Genomic DNA, 20,520 nt, shown 5'->3' on the forward strand with positions numbered 1-20,520 from the left:
TAACTCGTGCTCTACCATGCTTCTGTTTTAGCCTTTAGCTCATGCTCTACCACTCTCCTCTTTTTGCCTTTAGCTCTTGCTCTACCATGCTTCTGTTTTAGCCTTTAGCTCTTGCTCTACCACTCTCCTCTTTTAGCCTTTAGCTCTTGCTCTACCATTCTTCTGTTTTAGCCTTTAGCTCTTGCTCTACCACTCTCCTCTTTTAGCCTTTAGCTCTTGCTCTACCACTCTCCTCTTTTTGCCTTTAGCTCTTTCTCTACCACTCTCCTCTTTTTGCCTTTAGCTCATGCGCTTCCACTCTCCTCTTTTTGTCTTTAGCTCTTGCTCTACCACTCTCCTGCTTTAGCCTTTTGCTTGTGCTCTATCACTCTTATGTTTTAGCCTTTAGCTAGTGCCCAATTCAGTCTCCTGTTTTATTTCCTAACTTGTGCTCCAACAGTCTCTTGTATTAGCCTTTAGCTCCTTTTTTTTTTCTTTCTTCTGCTCTGACCTCCTGATTCTGTCCAACAGTCCAGTTCCAGTGTCCACCACCACTATGAAATAAAATAATCTTATTCAGCAGAGAATCAGAGCAGATCTTGCTTCTCACTGATAAACTTTGCCAGCCAGGGTGATTTTTTTCAAAGTGAATTTGTGCCATGAATTGATTGGTTTGTATCTTCCATGGGTACTGAGAAATAGCATGTAGAAAAAAACACATTTGGTGCTGATAATCTCATTTTAAATTTTGGATTATGATCAGGAAATACATATGAAAGAGAGACCATTTCAAGATCACTGGTAAAGTTTTCACAGAGCCTTTGAATATTGCATAGGAGATTGTATTTTACTCCAGGGTCCCTTCACCAACACCTGTACATCACTAATCACCTGAACTATTACGTACCTCTAAATTATGAGGTCAACAACAAAGATTTTCATATTATCATTGATCTTTGAGGAAGTGGGTTAGTTCAGAAAAGGACTCTTTCACACTCAAAGTTGGGCCTTTGTAGTGAATAATATTGTGGTGACAGATCAGCCTCAATAAGCAGCACAGACACATTTAAAAACACAGAGATGGATTAGTGAGACCTTTTGTTCTATTTCTGCAAAGTTCAACCTTTACCGCGGAGGTTAATGTCATCTTCTAAATGCAGCTCCCTGAATGAGCTCAAACCTTCATAAACAGTGAAACTGCCCTTTAAATGTTTCCATAACTGGCCTCATTAGCATGTGTTTGTATTGAAGCATGAAAGAGTGAGGACTTTCTCCTCCTCTATACGTCTCTTTCTTCCTGAAGGTGTGTAACAGCAGCAGATTATCACACATGAGTTCTCCACCAGGGAAACAAAAGAGCTTCCTCGCGCTCATTTCTTAGAAATAGATGCTCCACAGCCAGGAGTGACAGTGTGGACAATAGGCCAGACATTAATTCATCTTCTCTATATGACCCTGATGCAAATGAGGCAAATGAAAGCAAGCAATCAATTCCCTAATTGGGTTTGCACTATTTCAACGAGTTAAGGGAGCCACTGTCTAGATTGAAGAGAAGGTCAATTTCTCATTGTGACAATTACTGTGTTCATTTTCACTGAGCAACAAAGAAAGCAGCAGAGACCCAACCACAGCCCTCCCATTGTGTGGCTCCACATCACTGGATGGTGTTAATTTTAGATGTGACGCTCTTTAAATCTGCATGTTAGAGATGCAGCAGTTTGTATCGTGGTGTAAAAGTTTATATTTTTCATACATTAATATTTGCTTTATGGATTAATTTCACCACAATTAGACACATCATCTGAAGCTTTAGAAGAGTAATTCAAGTTTCTCCGACACAAAAATCATCCTACAACAGTTTGTCACTATTGTAATCCTCAGTTAACCACCAAGAAATAAAACTTTAACCTAAGTAACATCACTTTGATGGGTGGTAAACAACCCCCAGCTGCCACAGGCTATGACATATATCAAGTAATAAACATATGTCAGTAAATTAGAAATCCTCAGAAACCAAAGAGCAGCTGAGTCTGAGACCTGAGTCAAAACAAAGAGGCCAGAAAACTTGATGATTTTGTTATCAAGGATTGATAATTAGAATGGTTTGAAGTTTTATAATACACCGTTGTGAAACCTGTTTCAACCTTTAATCACAGTTTAAACTTCCTCTCATTATTTACTCTGCACGTGGAGTCCTGAGTCTTGCATTTGGTCATAACTTGGGCCTGAAATCAACTTTTTTATCAACTACACAAAATGAAAACTGGGTTTAGAGTATCCACTGTTAAAGATGCTGTGAAGAGAATCCGTTGTAATTACATTCCCTCACCACCTTCTGGCCTGGAGTCTCACGCACACTGTCGTAAATCACTTTAAGTGAGGCGTGTGTTTGTTTTGGTATGAAATGGAGATCGGGTGGAAACAAATTTTATTTGTTCAAAACAACTTTTTACTGGATTCAACATGCCAAATTAAGGTATTTATCAGTACAGATACGTAGTGCAACAAGCAAATGTTTTAGAAGCCGGCTATATGTAGCGCTATCGGTGCTCCAACGTATCTGTAGGCTAACGTGACAACAAGCTAACACTGTTTGTTTGTAAGTAGTTTAGTAGCTGTTTATATTTAGCGCAGTTGGCAGTTAGGTGCTCTAAGACGTGTCTGTAATGTGTAACGTTTGTAAATCCTGGTTAGCTATGTCCTGTCAGTCATCTACCAATCAGAGCTAACGTAACCTCATTCTTCATTTTATTGATAGACTCTCAAGTTTGAACAGACCACTGCAGAATAACTGCTGACTGTGGGTTGGAGTGAACGTTAGCACAGACAGTTTAGCCCCTGTGTCACCCTTTAGCTCGTGCTCTATCTCTCTCCTGATTATCTTTCTTCTGCTCCTCTGTCCTTTTTCTGTTCGACAGTTCAGCTCCTGTGTTCACCATCAATACAAAATTAATCACAGAAACTGTTTTCAGCATCCAGCATGATGTTGTCATAAGATGTGTTTCCACCAAGCAGTCCGGTTCGGTTGTCTCGGTACGGCGCGCAATTTGTGACGTTTCCATTGACTTATCCCGGGACTGATCCCTAAATAACCGAGATAAGCCGCCCCACTTTTTGGGACCCTTTAGTATGGGTGCCAGACTGAACTGATCCGCTCTCGAAAGGTGGAGCTACAACACTGCAGACCGTTGATTGGTCGAAAGAATCGTCACTTACCCCGACAGCAGCTGTATTTCTCCTGGTGGCACACAGACTTCTCTGAAACAAAGCTTGATTGCACTTTGTATCAAATAGCTACATGCCAATCACAGAGAGGATGAAATGCTGCATGTCTTCCATCGTTGCTCTTTGTTTACTGTGTCACGTTTTTCTTCTTCTTTGGATTTATTAGCGGGTTAAACTGTGTCGCGCTGCTATGGCATCACGCTATTGTTTAACAGCTGCGGCTTTGGGCATCTGGCTTACACGCCGCCTACCATGAGAGGACACAGTTTTGCTGTGGAAATGCAAACAGGAACAAGCTTAACTGTACCAAACTGTGCCAAACCGTACTGAACCGAACTGGACTGCTTGGTGGAAACGCGGCTAAAGAATTATCAGGAAGCTGAGAATTAGTATTTTAAAATAACCTGTGACCTGTGATATTGGTGTTCAACCTCCTTGCGTAGCTTGACAAACCATTAAACGCTGCCGTACTTCCTTAGACAAACCAACAGGAGGCGAGTACTCTGAAAGAAATCAATTTGTCTGTCTCTATGACAGGGTATCCAAATTGTTTTTAAAGAGGGCTACGTGTTTTTGTGAAAATGACCGAGGCCTGGCATCATTTAAGGACAAATTTATTAACCGTGAAGGTAACGATTTATTTTGGTTTTGTCAAAAAACACACAGGGGGCGCCAGAATCGATACAAACTGAAAGTTACTCAAAGGAGTTTTAAGGTTTGGAAACAACAAAGTCTCGACTTGTCTTAAGTCTTTGCGTCGCTTCTTGGCATCACATTTCCCAAACATCATGAGGGAACACTGAGACCGATTCAAGCTCTTCTAAAACTGAACTGAAGACATTTTCTTCTCCCTCTTTTCAAAGCAGAAACACAAAAAAAACCCAGCAGAATTGTTGTGAAACAAGCCGAGCTGTAGGACACTGAGCGGAGAAACGTCCCTGCTGGAATTTGTTGAGTATGGAGCGAAACAGACGCAGAGGCTGACTTTGTTGCTGTGCCCTAAATGACACACACTGATATGTTTGAAGTGTCGCTCCTTAGAAGAGGACAAACAAACAGCAGCCGCCGTGCTGAGAGGGTTATGAAGTTCAAGCAGAAGCCTGTAAACCCAGCTGCAGAGGAGAATTTATTTTGGCTTCCTGAAGCAAATCATGCTGTTGATATACACAGCGTGAGTCAGCTACTCCCTCATGTCACATCAATAGTTTATTTACCAGGCGAGAGCGAAACCACAGAATTAGAATAAAAATTAGATTCTCTGTGCAGTGCGTTCACTTTCTGCAGCTCAGAGCTTCTTTCAGGAGGTAGTAAGAGGTTTGTTTCACCACTGTCAAACATCCCTTTCATCCCTTTCTTTTTCCTCACATTAAGACAGAGAGGTATCAGTTAAAATCTCCTCAAATGCTGCAGCTTTTAACACGTCGATCTCACTCCTCCAGGTGTTTGGAAAGTAAAGGATCAGCAGGATGTAGACGTTTGGTTGTTTGTGAACTTTTCAGTGAGATATGGACACGTTTTGCTGCGTAAAGGTTCATGTAGAGTTCATGTTATTAGTATTACAGGCCTTTCATGCTCTCAAATCTCACAGGGATCAAAAGGGCTTTGTGAGGTATGCCACCATCAGCCAATTAATGCCCCCGAGTACAGCTGCCCTGTCTGCAAGGTCGACTCTAAGCACCTCAACTTCTCTATTCTCCTACTGCTCGGGCCTTGTTTTTAAAATCTAATTATTCAGCTCTTTGGAAAGGTTTTGTAACTCACACCCGAACGTTGCATAACACAGGGGGGTCGGTGAAGTGACCTTGTGCTTCTTGGGTTTTCAGCGAGGAGGGATCTTCACAAATCCCTCCCACTTTAACCGGAGACAGACGGGAGATTTGAAAAGAGTATTTTAGGCTTAGACAAACCTCGCTCTGGATAAAATCTCAGGGACAATAGTTACTTTCCAGACGTTTAAGAGGCGCTCGAGTCTAAATGTAGCTGGTTTTTACTCAAGGACACAGCAGCAGGGATTAATCATAAATTGCTGCTCAGCAAACTCTGCTTCTGACCAAGGAACATGTTCTCCATTAGGGGGCGATGTAGGGGAAAACATGTCAGGATAGTTTTCTGGCAGGATCAAGATCTGGACTTGATCAGGCATTATCAAAGAACAGTTTTTCTGCACCACTTTCTGTCTTTTCTGATCCACTTCTTAACTTCGACCTCCCCCCTTGCCCTCCAATGTGTCACTTGAATTCTCACATTTTCTCATCCTGATAAGACAGATAGACTTTGGGTTGAGACCTTTACAGAAATAATGTAAATAAACGCAAAATTTAGAGCAGTATTAAACCAGGTGTCAATTGGATGAAAATGGACTTTGGGCCAATCTGTCTTGAGACTTACCTGCTGAAGAGTATAGATCAAGGGTCTTCAACCTGAGGCTCTGGAGCCTCATATGGCTCTTTGACTCCTTTGCAGTTGCTCCTTGTAGCTTTAAAAAAATATTATTGAAATAAAGAAATTTTTCTTTCAGAGGGTAATGATGATTGAAGACACTGACACTTAATTAAATCATACGTTAACGTTTGATTTACTAAATCTTCATCCCATCTTGTAATAAATCCTGCCACCGCTCTACTTCACCTCCTACAACATCAACAGCCCACTAACTTTCCATGCACCTGTGGCTAACCTCAAGTTTTACAGCCCTGGGAAGATAACTACATCTACAAAAAGACAAATCTGGAAGAAAATACAGATTTTCATTCTGTGTGGATCAATTCATCTGATTGCCAAAGCTCGTTATGTAGAAAGATATTAGCAAACAACAAAAATTGATAAGTTGAGCAATATTACGTTATCAAATTCAGGTACTCTTGCAGAGACTTTCAATTTTGGTAAATGTATCAAATTTCTTTTTAAAGAAAAAAAAAGAAAACCTTAACAGTTTTTTTGGAATAAGATTTTTTCCAAAGTTTTTGAAGGTTCAACTTTTTTAAAATTTATATTTTTTATTGAGTTTTAAAAAGATTTTTTAAAATTATTTCTATTTATTTGTTTTGCAAATTTTTGACATTTCAATTCTTCCAGAAATGTTTGCAACCTTTTTGTTTCAATTTTTTCATATTTTAAAATTTTTGGAAATTTGGGCAAAATGTTAAAATTTCAATGTTTTTTTTTTTTTTTTTTTTTTACAAATTTATTCAAAATAAATAATGGACACATTAAATGAACAATTTCATAAATCAAAAAACATCCTTACCAGATAGTTATTTACTACATTTTGACTTTGTTTATTATTTCATTTATTCTATAATCTTTATTATGAAGTTGAAGTAGATTTTCTGGCTCTGAAATTACTTTAAACCAGCTGAGGTTAAATGGCTCCTGTGAAAGTAAAGGTTGCAGACCCCTGGTGTAGACGTAATATTATTGCAGTACCAGACGTGGCCACAGGGTGTCTCCCTTTTTAATGGTTTGTAGCCAATAGAAAATCCTCAAAAGTTACGAGTTTGTGTAGGTAGGGTAAAAAAAGGTTAAGGTCCTCAAAAGATTTTTAGGGAGCTCAGATAAATACAAGAAAATAAACAAACTTACATTTTTAGTTTGTTCTGAGTTTAAATTCAGAGTCCTAAAACTAAAGTCAGAAATCTGGATCAAATCAACATCTTTTGTGCTTCAGCTCTTTCAAACAAGTTTGATTTTTGATTAGAGACACAACTCAGGAGAATTGATTCAAAGCTGCTGTGAAAAGAAACCAGAGACACAACAGAAGGAGGAACAATGTTTTTTATTCTGTTTACTTTGGGATGAGATTACCTGCAGCTGCATGAAGCTCACATTTCACCTCATGGTTGATTAACCAGACTGTATTCATAACATGGTACTTTATAGTATTGTTAATTTTACATTGAACAGGAAGTACAGGATGTAGAAGATATTACAGAAGAGTGTAAGACTGAGAAACTGTTAAATCCAACATCACATCTTTGGGTCTTTTTTCATGACTGTATTGATCAAATGATTAAGACTGATTTCCCTCCACACACCTGTAGTAAACTGTAGCCAGAGGGCAACAACAGGGCCAGAATCTCCACAGACACACACTGTCTTAACAAGGCGTTCACAAACACTGATTTGCTCCAAATTTGCAGCAGATTACAGAGAATAGTTTCCAAATGAAACATGGCGTGTTAAAAGAGTCGCTCACCAAACTCCTACAGCCTTTAAAAATTAAAGGAGAACAGATTAAAGCCCCAAAGTGTAGGGATAAAAGATAACAGTGCCATCTAGTGGTGGCTAAAAGCACAGGAACGTTAACCTTTTTTTAAAACAACTGATGTAGTAAAAACTACACATTCGAGTATCCCTGCCGGCTCTTGAAGCGCTCTTTGTCGATGCCTTTGTTTTCTGGGACGTGTCTGAAGCTGCAGTCCGGACTGGTGCAGCCAGACGTCCTCCAGAAGAAGCACTCCTTCTTATACGAGCTACAAGAAGAAATCATTCCCCATTTTAAAACTCGAGGTGTTCAAAACCAAAACTCAACGCTGCAGCAAATTAATCTGATCAAAATAGAAAGACAAGGTTGTTTTTTTTACCTGAGTGAGGTGTGGAATTTGTCAGGATGTCTCACAGACAGCGGAGAACCTTCTAAGACCATCCCCTGTAGACAAAACAAGACCTTCAGTGTCTGACAAACGGGTTAAATTCACAGTCCCAGATATTTTCATGATTCTCTTTGAGAGCTGACAGGATCTCTGCAAAGCAATCTCAAATATTTCTAAACAATTTTAATAAATTAAACAATTCAAACCAGCCACAAAAATGCAAAAAACATAAAAGATAGAGTGAATATTTTAAGATTGAAGTTAAGTTTGACCATCAAGAGAGTCTGAATTCTGCTAAAGAGCATCAAACATGCTTTCAGGAGTGAAACTCAAGCACTTTAAAACCATTTTAAGATCAAACTCTCCAATTTATGCACACACCACTAAAGAAACTTTTACTAACAAGTATTTCCTGGAAAAATCAATCGTTTAGGTTTAGAAATTCACACATTTTTAACTTTAACAGGTATTTCAGCTGTACGTACATTAAGACACTGCACGGCTCGGTCACACTCCTCCTTCTTGGTGTAGTTGATGAAGGCGCATTGCTGCTCCAGCAGCATCTTCACGCTGTACACCGTCCCCACTCTGTGAAACACAGACACAAGATGAGAGCTCAAATATTTTCATGACTTCTTACTGATCTTCTGATTCTGAGTGGTCAAAATCTTTGTCAACCTCATGGTTTCATCTCTCACTAACATGAGCAATGCCAGAGTCAGACTGATCACATCACGACAGATCAATCCACGGATACGAGTTCAGAGTTAAGCTCCTGCTTTATAATACCAAAGACTAGGGCTGGGTTAAAAACTCGATTCTCAAAATAAAATTGATTCTCATTTTCAAAACTTGATATCGATTCATAAAGTCTTGGATCGATCTTTTAAATAAATAAATAAAAATCACTTTCACAACCAGATTTCAGTTCCGAACTGTAGGTTCTCCGCAAAGAATATTTCGTTCCTACAGGTCACTGTAGGATATATATTCATATGATGGCTCTTTACAACTCATAGCAAGTTGTTGCAAGGTTATATGAAGTAGAGATCAGTGTGTCTCCTCACTCTCTCCTCTGCTACGTCAGGGCATGGCAGACTTTAGGAGATCATAACTTTGGCTTACAGCTGACTTAGCGTAACAAACTTTATTCAACAATAGTTGAGTTTGATCAGAACTATAGAAAGCTGTCAGCTGCTTCATAAACACACACTGTGTTGGGTAGGGTGCGTTTGATTTGTTCTCCCAGTCTGCCCTGTTTGAGGGATGGTGTTTTAACAAAGGAGAGAACTACATTATGTATTTTACTGTAATACAATAAATATAATATAAATCCTAATATTGCTCCTATTTTTCTTAGTTTTATAGATAAATATACCAGTTATGTTGGCAAGTCATGAGAACCAGATCTTTAAAGAAGTAGTGAAAGGACAAGCTTCAGGGAAAAAAAAAAAGTGATTTTTTTGTGAATCTTCTCTGGTGGCAGGGTGTCACCCCAGCCACCAGGGAGAATTAACCATGCAAAAGTAAATATTGCATAATTATTAGAAAAAAGATGGATTTCAGGCACTGATTTTTTCACTTTAAGCCCTGGCAAAAGGAGAATAATTATTGAAACTGTATTATTCCTAAATAAATAGATAGTGAATTGATTTAGACACCCAGTGGTGATACCCAGCCCTACCAAAAACTGTGATTCCCAGAGGTTTGCCTGGCATGTTATTTAAAAAAAAAAAAACTAAAGTCTTTAATCATTTTTAATCAATAAAATAATATTTTAAGTCATGTTTCAGCCTTCCTTTTTTTTCTTGAGATATTAGACGGGCAATAAGTGGGACCATGTAAGGATAGCAAGTAGTTATGGGAAATAAAACCCTTCAGGTATAATCTCTAAAAACTTTTCCAGCCTTTGTTCTTATTATTTAATCCTCATTTAACATCACTGAAACTTTTTTGTTTGCACTGAAGTTTTATCCTCAACAACCTTCTGTCTCTACTGTGATACTTAAACTCAGAGCACTTTGATTTAAAAACAAAAAAGGTTTGGCTTTGAGTCACAATTTAGTTTAGAATAGTGACCATGCACCAAAAAATAATGCTTAAGCCAGAAGTTATTTTGTCTTCAAGGGGCAAAAAGCAACTTAAAGAGTTGACATTTACACCTGTGTCGATAAATCCTCCCATCTCTTTCTGAACTAGTCAAATTTTGTAGTTTCGTCTTGCTTTAAAATGAGACAGTGAGGCTGAGCAGATGGATCCTTCAGGAAGTAATGAATGTTTAACAGTGAGTCTGTGAGGCTGGGAAAAAGAAATGCTCAGTTCGGATGGTGCCTCACCTGCTGAAGACCTCGCGGAGAGCTGAGTGGGTGACAGACGGCGCGATGGATCCCACCCAGACCGAGTACAGAACCCTTTGGACACAGAGAAGAGTTATCAATATGCAGCGCTCTGAATAAAAACATTTCACAAACATCTGTGAGGCTCAGTCCAGGTGAAACCCCAAAAGTTGAACTCACGGTTTCACAGGACTCCTGGACATCGGTGTTGGCGACTGGGAGTTGGATCTGGTGTGACCTGGAGCTTCAGACTCTTTGACCTGCTGTGATCTGGGTTGGCTTTTTCGACGGACGGTCCACTCGCCTTCGCCTTCTTGCACCTGCAGCGACGGTTGCTTCGTGACATCTCTGCTAGCAGTGGCGTCTGTGGAGAGAGGTCATCAGCATCAGGAGAGCGGTTTGGGATCTTTGATTCTCTGTGAATGATCACGCCATATTCACCTCCAGGACTTTGATTGGTGTTTCCAGCAAACAGAGCTTCAATGGCTTCTTCTATGGTGTCGTGAGTTTTCAGGGCCTCAGAGCTCTGCGCCCAGGAGAATCCTGCTTCCTACAGTTAAAAAGAAAAGAAACTGTTTATCGTCAGGAGCCACCAGTGTTTAAAAGTGCCGTCCTCTGTGCTTCCTCTCGTCTTTTAAAGGCTGGAAACTCCTCTCACCATAAGCTGCAGCGTCTGCACTCGTTTCAGCTCTAGCGTGGCTTCATTACTCGATTCATCCAGCTCCAGGATTTCTCTGTAGACCGTAGAGGCGTCGTAGTATCTCTGGAGGAGTGAAGGAGGAGTCAAAGAGTATCAAAGTCAACGAGCCTCATTAGTAAAAACTGATCAGAGAGTGTTGAGCTTGAAGGTATTTCATTCAGAAAGACTCACCTTGAGTCCGCAGAGAGCTTTCCCTTTTCTAAATAAACCTTTAACCCAGCGCGGCTCCAGGCAGAGCGCTAAGTCAGCATCCTGAAGAGCGTTTTCATACTGCTGCAGCCTCTCATAGCAGAGCGAGCGATTTCCAAATAATCTGAGACACACACAGCAAACACACAGTCACTCCAGAGCTCCACAGGACGGTCTCTGATTTGACGACTCGACGCCGCTCTCACCTGAATTCCTTTGGGTTGTATTTAATGGCGGACGTGAAGTATTTCACCGCCATCTCGTACTGTCCAGCAGCAGCAAAGCGATTCCCATTACCTGGATGGGAGAGCGCTGATAGTTAGTCTCTGCCTCAGAGCCTCATCCTGTTTATTTTTTATGGCTTTGAATGAAAATGTAACTCACTAGCAAGCTCTCTGCTTTTTCTGGCTAACTCTTCAGCAGCAGGATCGATTGTTTGCTGTTGAAGTAAAGTTAGAAAGTTATTCACTGAGGCGTGAAACAAAAGGCTCTGGAGGGACATGTCATTTGTAACCGGCTGTTAAAGACACAAAACACATTCACAAACAGGAAATCGTCTTTGTTTGGAGAAAAAGAAATAAAATCACTTGGACAGTTATCATTTGAAACTGGTTTACCAAACTCATCTTTTTAGATACTTTCAAGTGAGAAGTTTTATGTTTGATTCGTTGAAAAGGAGACTGATCGAAGATATTAATCCTTTGGTAAAATGTAAACAAGACTCTGTGTCAAATGTTTCAAGACACCCCAAATTCAGAGTAAGTACAAAAGCAATTTTACGTGAAGATGTTGGAAAGAATGTAGAGCAAACGGCAAATCATGGTCATATATATCTTGATCATGTTCAGTAATACGGGAATTCTGGGTAAACGCTCTTCAGGAAATCTCAACTATGTTGTGTATCTCTCTGAATTCTGACCCACACGTCCTTCTTTTAGGAACGTTATCACCAGAGATAAAGGAGTGTGACTCCACTTGTTCTCAATGTTAAGAGCTGCAATAATGACATTACAAAGCACTGGCTGAAAAATGACAATTTGGTAAATACAGAGTCAAGGACCTCGTACATGAAATGGAAAAAATAACTATAAAAATCAGAAACCAGCTCTCTGTTTTTGAGAAAAGGGGGGAGAAATGGGAAAGACAGACATTGAGTAAACCTCCAAATAATTCACTGGTTTAAAGTAATAACTAAGGATAAGTAATTCAATTTCTTCTATTTTATGAAATGTTCAATTTACCCAGGATCTCTAGTTATTTTTTCTCTTGCCTCCAAGTCCTTTCTTTACACATGAATTGTATAATCTTGAGGATGTTTCCATTCAATAACATACAAATTAAGACCCTTGGACTCTGTTTGCTAATCACAGTTATCATTATAATCATTATTTATTCATATAACGAGATGTGTGAGCAGCAGACCAAAGAACACAACGAAGTTGAATTTATTGAGATGTACTGTCATATATTAAAATTAATTTGATCATTATCATTTTATGTTTTTTCCTATTTTAGTTCTGTTGTAATTTAACACTTTTTTAATCATCTAAATTAGTTATCTTTTTGTTTATTTTTTCTCTGCTTTGACTAACCTTATCTTTAAATCTTTAAGAATGCAAAGAAAAAAGAAAAAAAAGAAAAAAAATGGTGGAAAAAAGATTTTAAAAAATAGTGATTTGATCATTATCATTTTCTGTTGTATCATTTTTTTAAATTGGTTTGTAATTTATTCCTTTATCTAATCAATCTGAATTATTCATTCGTTTTTTATTTTCTCTGCTATGACTAACCTTATCTTTAAATCTTGAAAAATGCAAAAAAAGAATGAAAAGAAAAAAAAGGGGAAAAAAATATTTGATCATTATCATTTTCTGTTATTTTTCTTTTTGAATAATCTATCCATTTGTTTATCTTTTCTCTGCTTTGACTAGCTTAATCTTTAAATCTTGAAAAATGCAAAAAAAAAAAGAAAAAAAAGGGAAAAAATACTAATGATAATAATAGAAAAAATTGTGTCTTGAACCAGGGTTTTTATACTGAAGTTAATATTTTGTTGCACACCATGAAATAAAAACATAAATACACATTTGTTGTCATAACAACGCCTAAAAACGAAGTTCCTGTGTCCTCACCTCTTTGACGGGCTCTTGTTTCTCTTCAATCTTCTGAGCTTCAGGCTCCTCCACAACATTTGTTTTTTTCTTCTTGGATTCCTGAACCTCTGCTGACTTCTTTTTGTCTTTTTTTTCTTTTGCAGGTTTTTGTTTAGATTTCTCATCAGGCGGTGGTTTGTCTGTTGAAGCTTCTGAATTCTTTAAATCCAAATTCTGTGGAGGAGAATAAAACGTGTGAAGGTTAGTAGAAAATTATTCAAAGACAACTTGTTGATTCTTCTTTGAAGCAACAACAGGGAGAAAACAACACAAAAATAAAAGCTTTAGAAAAAGAGCTTAAAGGTGCAGTTATTTATTTACTGAAAACCTTTAACTCCTGATGGAACGAATCATAACAGGAGACGTTTTACACCCGTGGTGTCTGTAACTTTGTGTATTTCCAGCAAACACTCAAGTTTTACCTTTTGTTCCACTACTTCTTTCTTTTCAATTTTCAAAAGATTTTTTTCTGAATCATCAGCCGGTCTCTCCTCACATCGTGCTGCTCCCGGTTCATTTTGTGTTTTTACAGATTCAGTTTTTACTTCTGTATTTTTGACTTCAGGATTTTCTTCCTGACTTTCTGAGGAGTCTGATTTCCCTTGCTCTTCCTCCTGAAATGAAAAAGAAAACTATTTTATCAACTACTGCAGTTTTGGAAAGAGTATTTCCATGAAAATGTTGTATTGTAAGACTTACAGGTAAAATGCTTTTGGCTGCATTCTCCTTTTCCAGCCGCTTCTTTTCTTTTTTACGCTGCAACCAAAAAGAAGAAAATGTGTCAAAAGCAAGTCAGATGCAGTGTTTCATACAGACACTAAACTTGAAAACATAAAGTGCCTCAAGTTTGTCACTTAAACCACTGTGACATCAAACTAATGTTGCAAAGAAATGATTGGGTGAAAGATGTGGTCAGTTGGTGAAACTGATAAATGTCACTTGGTGTAACCAGTGTTACTCATAAAAAAAAAAAATATCTACTGTTGCACAAAACGTGACTATGATTATTATTTTATCAGTCTGCTACACTGTAAAAATTAAACAGAGAATGATTTTAAACTAACTGACCCAAGAACAGGGAGAAAACATTGATGTTTATGGTGTCAAAACCCACATCATCAAGTTTAGGAATAAAATATTTTGAATATACTTTGAGATTATATTTAATTGTGGCGTAGCTCTTCGGCGCCATAAACGGCAGTAGAGGTGTGAAAGACGTATTGTTCTTCCAACTCACCTAAAATATTTATTTTTCTTTTACCAAAAATATCATTAAGAGTCAAAATACTGATTTTTTTCATCACAGGTCGAAGTATTTTTTACACCTGTACCTAACACTGGGACGGTTGGGAATGAAGCAGCTACAAACAGGCCAGGAGGACAGTTGTGACGTTCGTATCACACAACACTCTGCTTCAAAGAAATAAGCTACAGGCTCATGAATGGTTTAACGGTGCGCTAAGTTAAAAACAAATGTTTTCCCGCTGATCAATTTGGGCTTTGGTCTGGCACTCTGGAAGCTTCCTCCACTGTTGCCATGCATCAAAGTTGTGTTTCTATTTTTTAAAGGGTAAATTTTCCCTTTTGAGTACAGTCATCGACTGGTGATGACTAAAGGCCCATTTATGCTCAACGTTACGCACGACAGAGCCTTCTCTCCGTGTTTCTGCTCGTTCCCATGAGGCTTATGGATACGGACCAAATTGAGCAGTACTACTGGAAACCATGGGGGCAGTGTTGCTGTTACTACCCGATTCAAAGCTTTAGTGAGACACGAAGAGGAAATAACAAATGTATTTAACTGCCATAACGACCACTGCCTGCTACAACCAAAGACTGTACATAGAGTGGACAGTGTGGCTCCACCATTTACCATTTGTATGGTTTTGAAGCCAAAATTCCCCCCGTCTGGGAGAATCTGAGTGGAGCTGGCTGACAAAAATAAAATATGTATATATTTTTTCGAGAGTCCAATCTCTTCTTGACATATTTTACAATCCCCGAAAAAAATACACAAAAACAGCAGCTGTCAATCGTTGCTAAACGTTACGTTAAACCTCATTTGTAACCTCTTATAACTAATGAAAACCAAACTTTTCAGAAAAAAAGAGGACCTGAATACAAGACAGCCAAATTATATCTTCAAATCACCACAAAAAACGGACGTGAGAAACATTTCTATAAGGTGTATTCATTTTTTAAAGTTTGACCACAGCCCATCTGGAATGACTGGCGAGTCAGATTTTTTGACCTATACTGCAGCCAGCCACCAGGGGGAGCAGTTATAGTGGCAACCTCACTTGAGCTGAGCGAGATGACGTCCATTTTTTTTCAGTCTATGGCTACAACGCTGTCTCCGTTTTTGTCTTTTGTGCAAGCGGAACATTATTAATACCTCCTTTACAGAGGAGGTGTCACACTTGTTTTTGAGTTTTGTTGTCATAGACTTTTGACTCTGGGCTGACGCCCCCTGGTGGATGTATCGGTTAACTGCAACGCCAACGTAAAGGAAGTATAGAAGTATGTGAGCAGTGACGGCCTTAAATCTTGCGTTCAGTTTGCTAAATCTGCCAATGATTTTTTTAAAAGTGGTTCAGCCTAAAGTCTTTGAAAGGGATTAAACCAAAACATGTCTACTTGGTGGATAATGATATAACTTAACTTACAATGAAATTCTGCCTCAATAAAGCTGCTACTGCCAACAGTATGACGTGAGATTTCCTGTATGTGGAAGTGTGAGGCCGACTATCAAACCACTGAGTGCCTGAGCTCGTTTTGTTTGCATACCCTCATGCTTTCCAGAGTGAACGACCTTGTGGGAACTTTTAAACTGAGCAAAAGGACAGAGTAGTTCCTAAACACAGCTTTCTGGGCAGATTTTTTTCTGGTTCCTCTTTCTCAGAGCAGGATTTCAACATTTCCACGATGCATAAAATCCAAACTCACCAATTTCTTACGCTTGTTTCTCTCAGTCCTTTCCTTACGCCGTTCCTCTTCTGCTATCAATTCTTTTGCATGTTTATCAGCCTCCTGTGTGAAAACAAAGAACAATGAACTCTGGACTCTTAATTCACAATTCTCAAACGTCAGTTTTAATCACTTTGAAGATGAACAATCATTAAAGTTGTGGAATCGTTAGCACATTCTTGGCACAGCAGTCACTCAGACTTCCCCGTTAATGACTCTTATCAGTACCAAAGACATCATGTTTCAGGTTTCCCTTCCACGGAAAAGAAACTGCAGTGAAATACCTCCTCAGTGAGTTGTCTTATTCTTGGGTGTGGCTCTAAAGCTCTGAAAGGAGAATTATGTGAAGTGGAGTGATCGTCGTAATCATCATCGTCATCATCTTCATCTGAATATATAAAGTCATCTTCAAAGTCCCCATCAAAGTTCCTTAATAAGTTTAAACCTGAGGGAGGAAGAGAGACACAAAAATATCGATTCATTTGCTCTCATCATGACGGACAAAAAGTCTTTCATCATGCAAGAAAACAAAAATTAGAAACAGTTCAATTAGCACAGAAATGACCACTAACATGCGAGTTAGTGTATTTAAAGAGGAATCCCTTTGTTAGTTGGTAGAGCCAATATAAAACCACTTCTCACGTGCTATTTTTCTAATGGCCAGCAGAGTGCGCCTCAACTGGTTATAAAAAAAGGCGATTATTTGCAGGTCTGCAACAAAAACAAAGAATCACAACAACTGTGATACACACCTTAAACTCACCATCAATTTAAACTCACATCCAACTTTCTATTCACGGTGTTCAATTCTTGTTAAACAAGTTCTGACACATCTGAAGAGAAGCTGATTCAACATCATTATATTTCAAAGACATTTGGGGTTTAGGTTAGATAAATTATACAACGTAATAAAGTAGATTTAAAAAGTATTAAGTTACATTATTTAGAGTATAAACTGGAGGCCACATTTCAAAAGTGCTGACCTGTTAAACCTCTAATCTTGCCACAGTGCTGAGGCTGTGGCTTGAAACCAGGATGCTAATATTTTTCTTGGCGGTGCCCCGCAACATTTAGGGGAAAATCAAATTTCACTTCCTTTACACCAACAATGGTTGAAAATAAATACTCTGACTCCTATTTCTCTTTCTCCATGTTGACTTTATCCCATTTTCCAAACAGGTTGGTTCATCTCTTATCTGTATCTGCTTTTGGCATCAAAGTCTACATGTGACAGCTCTTTAAAAACACTGAACAGTTAGCAACACTAGGCTGCAATCTGCAGTTTTATTGAAGACAGCAAACAGCATGTCCCACACGCCCTCATGATTGGTCTCTAAACATGATTCATTCCCTCTGAAATATAATAAAATAGTCAAATCTATCGTAGGCTAACTGTTGAAACTATAAACCGATGCTGACCCAGAGGAATAAGAGGTTAATCACTTACAGGAGCTTGTGTGTTGCCTGACTATAAGAGCCATATGTTCTCATAGATATGTAATCTACAGAACAAAACCTCAGAGGTGATACACCCAGAAACACACAAAAAAACATGCTTATGTACTCCTTCTAGCTTACTGGTTTAAATCCACTTTGAAATAACCAGCAACAGTCAGTTGAAGAAGTGTCTTACCAAAAAATCCTTGAGCAAAGACGTCAAGAACGGAGCTTGGAGCATGACGTCCATTTATGAAATCTACCATAGTTTCCTGAAAAGAAGAGGAAAAACAAGTGACACGTTTGTTTCTATTTATACTCACACAAAAGGCTTGTCTTGAGTGCAGAGGTGAACAAAAGCTGGTAGAGAGCGTCAAAACGTCTAAATGTGCTTTTTACGATTGTAAAATTTTGAAACACAACCAAAAAATGAGTGGATTGCTTTTACTGACCAGATTGTTCTAGTTTTTGTGTTTTTTTTTATCAGTATAAATTAATTGTCTCAGGATTTTCAACAAAACAAAACACATAAAAACACTACTTTCATTAGACAATCATATAAGCTTACATTTGACTACTTTTACATCCACCATGTGTGCTCTACTAAATGAAGCAAAGTTATATTAAGAAACATCAAATTAGACCAACTCTTGGTCTAATTGTTTCAGCATGGACCCCATAGAGTCTCTACTCCCCTCATTTCCTGTCTCTCTTTAGCTGTCCAAGCAAAAAGATCAAAAAAGTCCAAAGGAAAATAAAGTTAACTGCAAATAAAATTACAAAATAAACATGTTCAGTGTTTAATTACTGATGATCTTGTTTGTGTTTCTATGCCATAAAGGCATCAGTATCTACTTTTATCACTTACATTACCACACATGTAGTCCTCAAAAAGGCTTTAACTGTAGTTGGCTTCCTTACTGCTTTGTGTTGTTTGGATACATTACATTTAATTCTACTAATTGTGTTTTCTCTGTATCTTTTGATTGAGCTGTAATTTGAGCCTACATGTCTGCTTCAGTTGTTTACGAACTCTAATGTACCGTTCAAACAGCTTCATCTCTACTACTAGAGCTGAAACGAATCCTCTAATAATTCGAGGTACTCGATAACAAAAAATGATCGAGGAATTTTCTTCGCCTCGAGGAATCGTTTAATTTTTAAAAAGATCAAAGAGTGGCATTTCAAATAGAGCTGACGCCATATTTAGAGAGTTTTCAGACCCCTCAAGCTACCTCTTCTTCAAAATAGCAACTAGCAACAAATTAATCTTCTTTTCTGGAGTTTTGAGACTGATATGAAAGCATGTATTGATCTGCATCAGCTGCTTGTATCTCATATCTCATCAGATCGCACGGAACTTGGGTTTTATCACCCAAAGTCACTTGATTTTACACGTTTGAAACAAATTTTCATTTGAAAAATAACTTCTCTTTAACTTAACAAAAATGTGTTTTATCCGATTACTCGATTAATCGATGGAATTTCCTGTAGAATACTCGAATACTAAAATATTCGATAGCTGCAGCCCTATCTACAACCATATTGTATTTGACGTTGCTGACCATTTCACAACAACTGCAGCTCATATTTCACCAGTAAAGGTGGACATGGTGACATTTTGCTCAGTAGCTCATTAAAAAAAAAACTGGTATACCCTGTTGTACGACATTGACAGTAACACAAAAGTTTGGTGAATCACTCACGTGTGTGCGCATAAGTCTGGAGCCCTCTCGAATCCTCGGCATAGGAGCCACACCTGTAAGGTAGATAAATGTCGGGTTAAAACACGTCAAACTTGAAGATAATCACTCAAACAGTGCGTTGATTCAACAAGGTGATGTTAGTTAATACCCACTGAACTCATGTTCGACGACAAATAAGTTCTCTGTAAATGAAACTGAACAACGTGGACGCTGTCAGTGACTCAAATAACTGCTGCATACCTACCTCGTACAGCGATTTTTTTTCGTGACATGTCGAAGACTTAATCTTTTCCCCTTTTGCCGCGTTAATTTCTGTTCTTACTGCCTCTGTCGCAAATTAAGCGCAAATTTTACAGTATCGAATAACTACGTCCCTCTTCCTCTTTGGACTTACACGAATGGTTTATGGCCCCGATTTTTACCTCCCAGGCTATCTCCCGCCTTCTGGCAAGCTTCACCAATCAAAAGTGATTATTTTCGTGTTTTGTTTTGGTGTTGCTCTAGGATTGGGTGTCGTTTCTGTCAATTATACAACTGGGCGGGGCTTAGAGCGCAGCGTCCGATCTGTGTGGTAGAGGGAAGTTCTGCAGCCGTATTTGCACTGTCATCATGCAATTACAACCAAAAAATGGAAAGACACATTAATTTAATTTATTTCATGCATTTGAGTAAGGTATTTATGATATTACGAAGACTAAAAAATTGAAAGAAACAAAGATAAATCAAGGCCCTCTTATCTTACATTTTAGTCTAGTGTTTAACTGAGTTTAAACTATCTCCTCTCTTAATCTAAATCAGTTTTGGAGAATGTAATTTTAATCTATGACAGTGACATTAAAATTTCAGAATAAGTTTTTTTTTTTGCTTTTATCTCTTAATGTTCTTTTACAGTATGTTCATTAGAAAATGGAAAACAAAAAGATAAAATATTGTTGAAAAATTCAATTAATGGACTAGATTTAATAAAAATAAAATTCACTAATAATGAAAAAATAAATAGAATACACTCATTTAGAATGGTACTTTTTTTTTTTTTTTTTTTTACAAAAAATACAAGTTAAAGAATGAAATAAAACATTTTATATAAGGGCGTATATATAGCATTTACACACAAGTATGAGTGAGAGGTGTTATTAACAATAAGTCACATATTTTTTTTTTTCATACAGTCTCTGTTATTTACATTTGTTTATTATTTATAATGCTTTTTTTCAGTAAAATGTATAAACGTAGTCT

General features: G+C 38.0%; 1 protein-coding gene across 1 annotated transcript; it reads right to left on the reverse strand.

The window, feature by feature from the left end:
- Window positions 1-6,971: 6,971 nt before the first annotated feature.
- LOC141806039 (uncharacterized) lies at window positions 6,972-19,723 on the reverse strand. The gene is made up of 18 exons (XM_074691265.1): window positions 19,529-19,723; window positions 19,285-19,337; window positions 17,775-17,850; window positions 16,426-16,586; window positions 16,121-16,204; window positions 13,874-13,930; window positions 13,597-13,788; window positions 13,154-13,348; window positions 11,406-11,460; window positions 11,228-11,318; window positions 11,004-11,145; window positions 10,791-10,895; window positions 10,574-10,682; window positions 10,313-10,496; window positions 10,133-10,207; window positions 8,282-8,384; window positions 7,788-7,852; window positions 6,972-7,676 (listed from the first exon to the last, which is right to left on the reverse strand). Exons 1-18 carry the CDS (start codon window positions 19,554-19,556, stop codon window positions 7,541-7,543), a joined length of 1,911 nt encoding a protein of 636 aa, XP_074547366.1. The 5' UTR covers window positions 19,557-19,723; the 3' UTR covers window positions 6,972-7,540.
- Between the last annotated feature and the right edge of the window lie 797 nt (window positions 19,724-20,520).

Source organism: Halichoeres trimaculatus, unplaced genomic scaffold (assembly GCF_033239565.1).
Source record: "Halichoeres trimaculatus isolate MK-OKI-2021-1 unplaced genomic scaffold, fHalTri1.1 fHalTri1_scaffold_17, whole genome shotgun sequence".
NCBI lineage: Eukaryota > Metazoa > Chordata > Actinopteri > Labriformes > Labridae > Halichoeres > Halichoeres trimaculatus.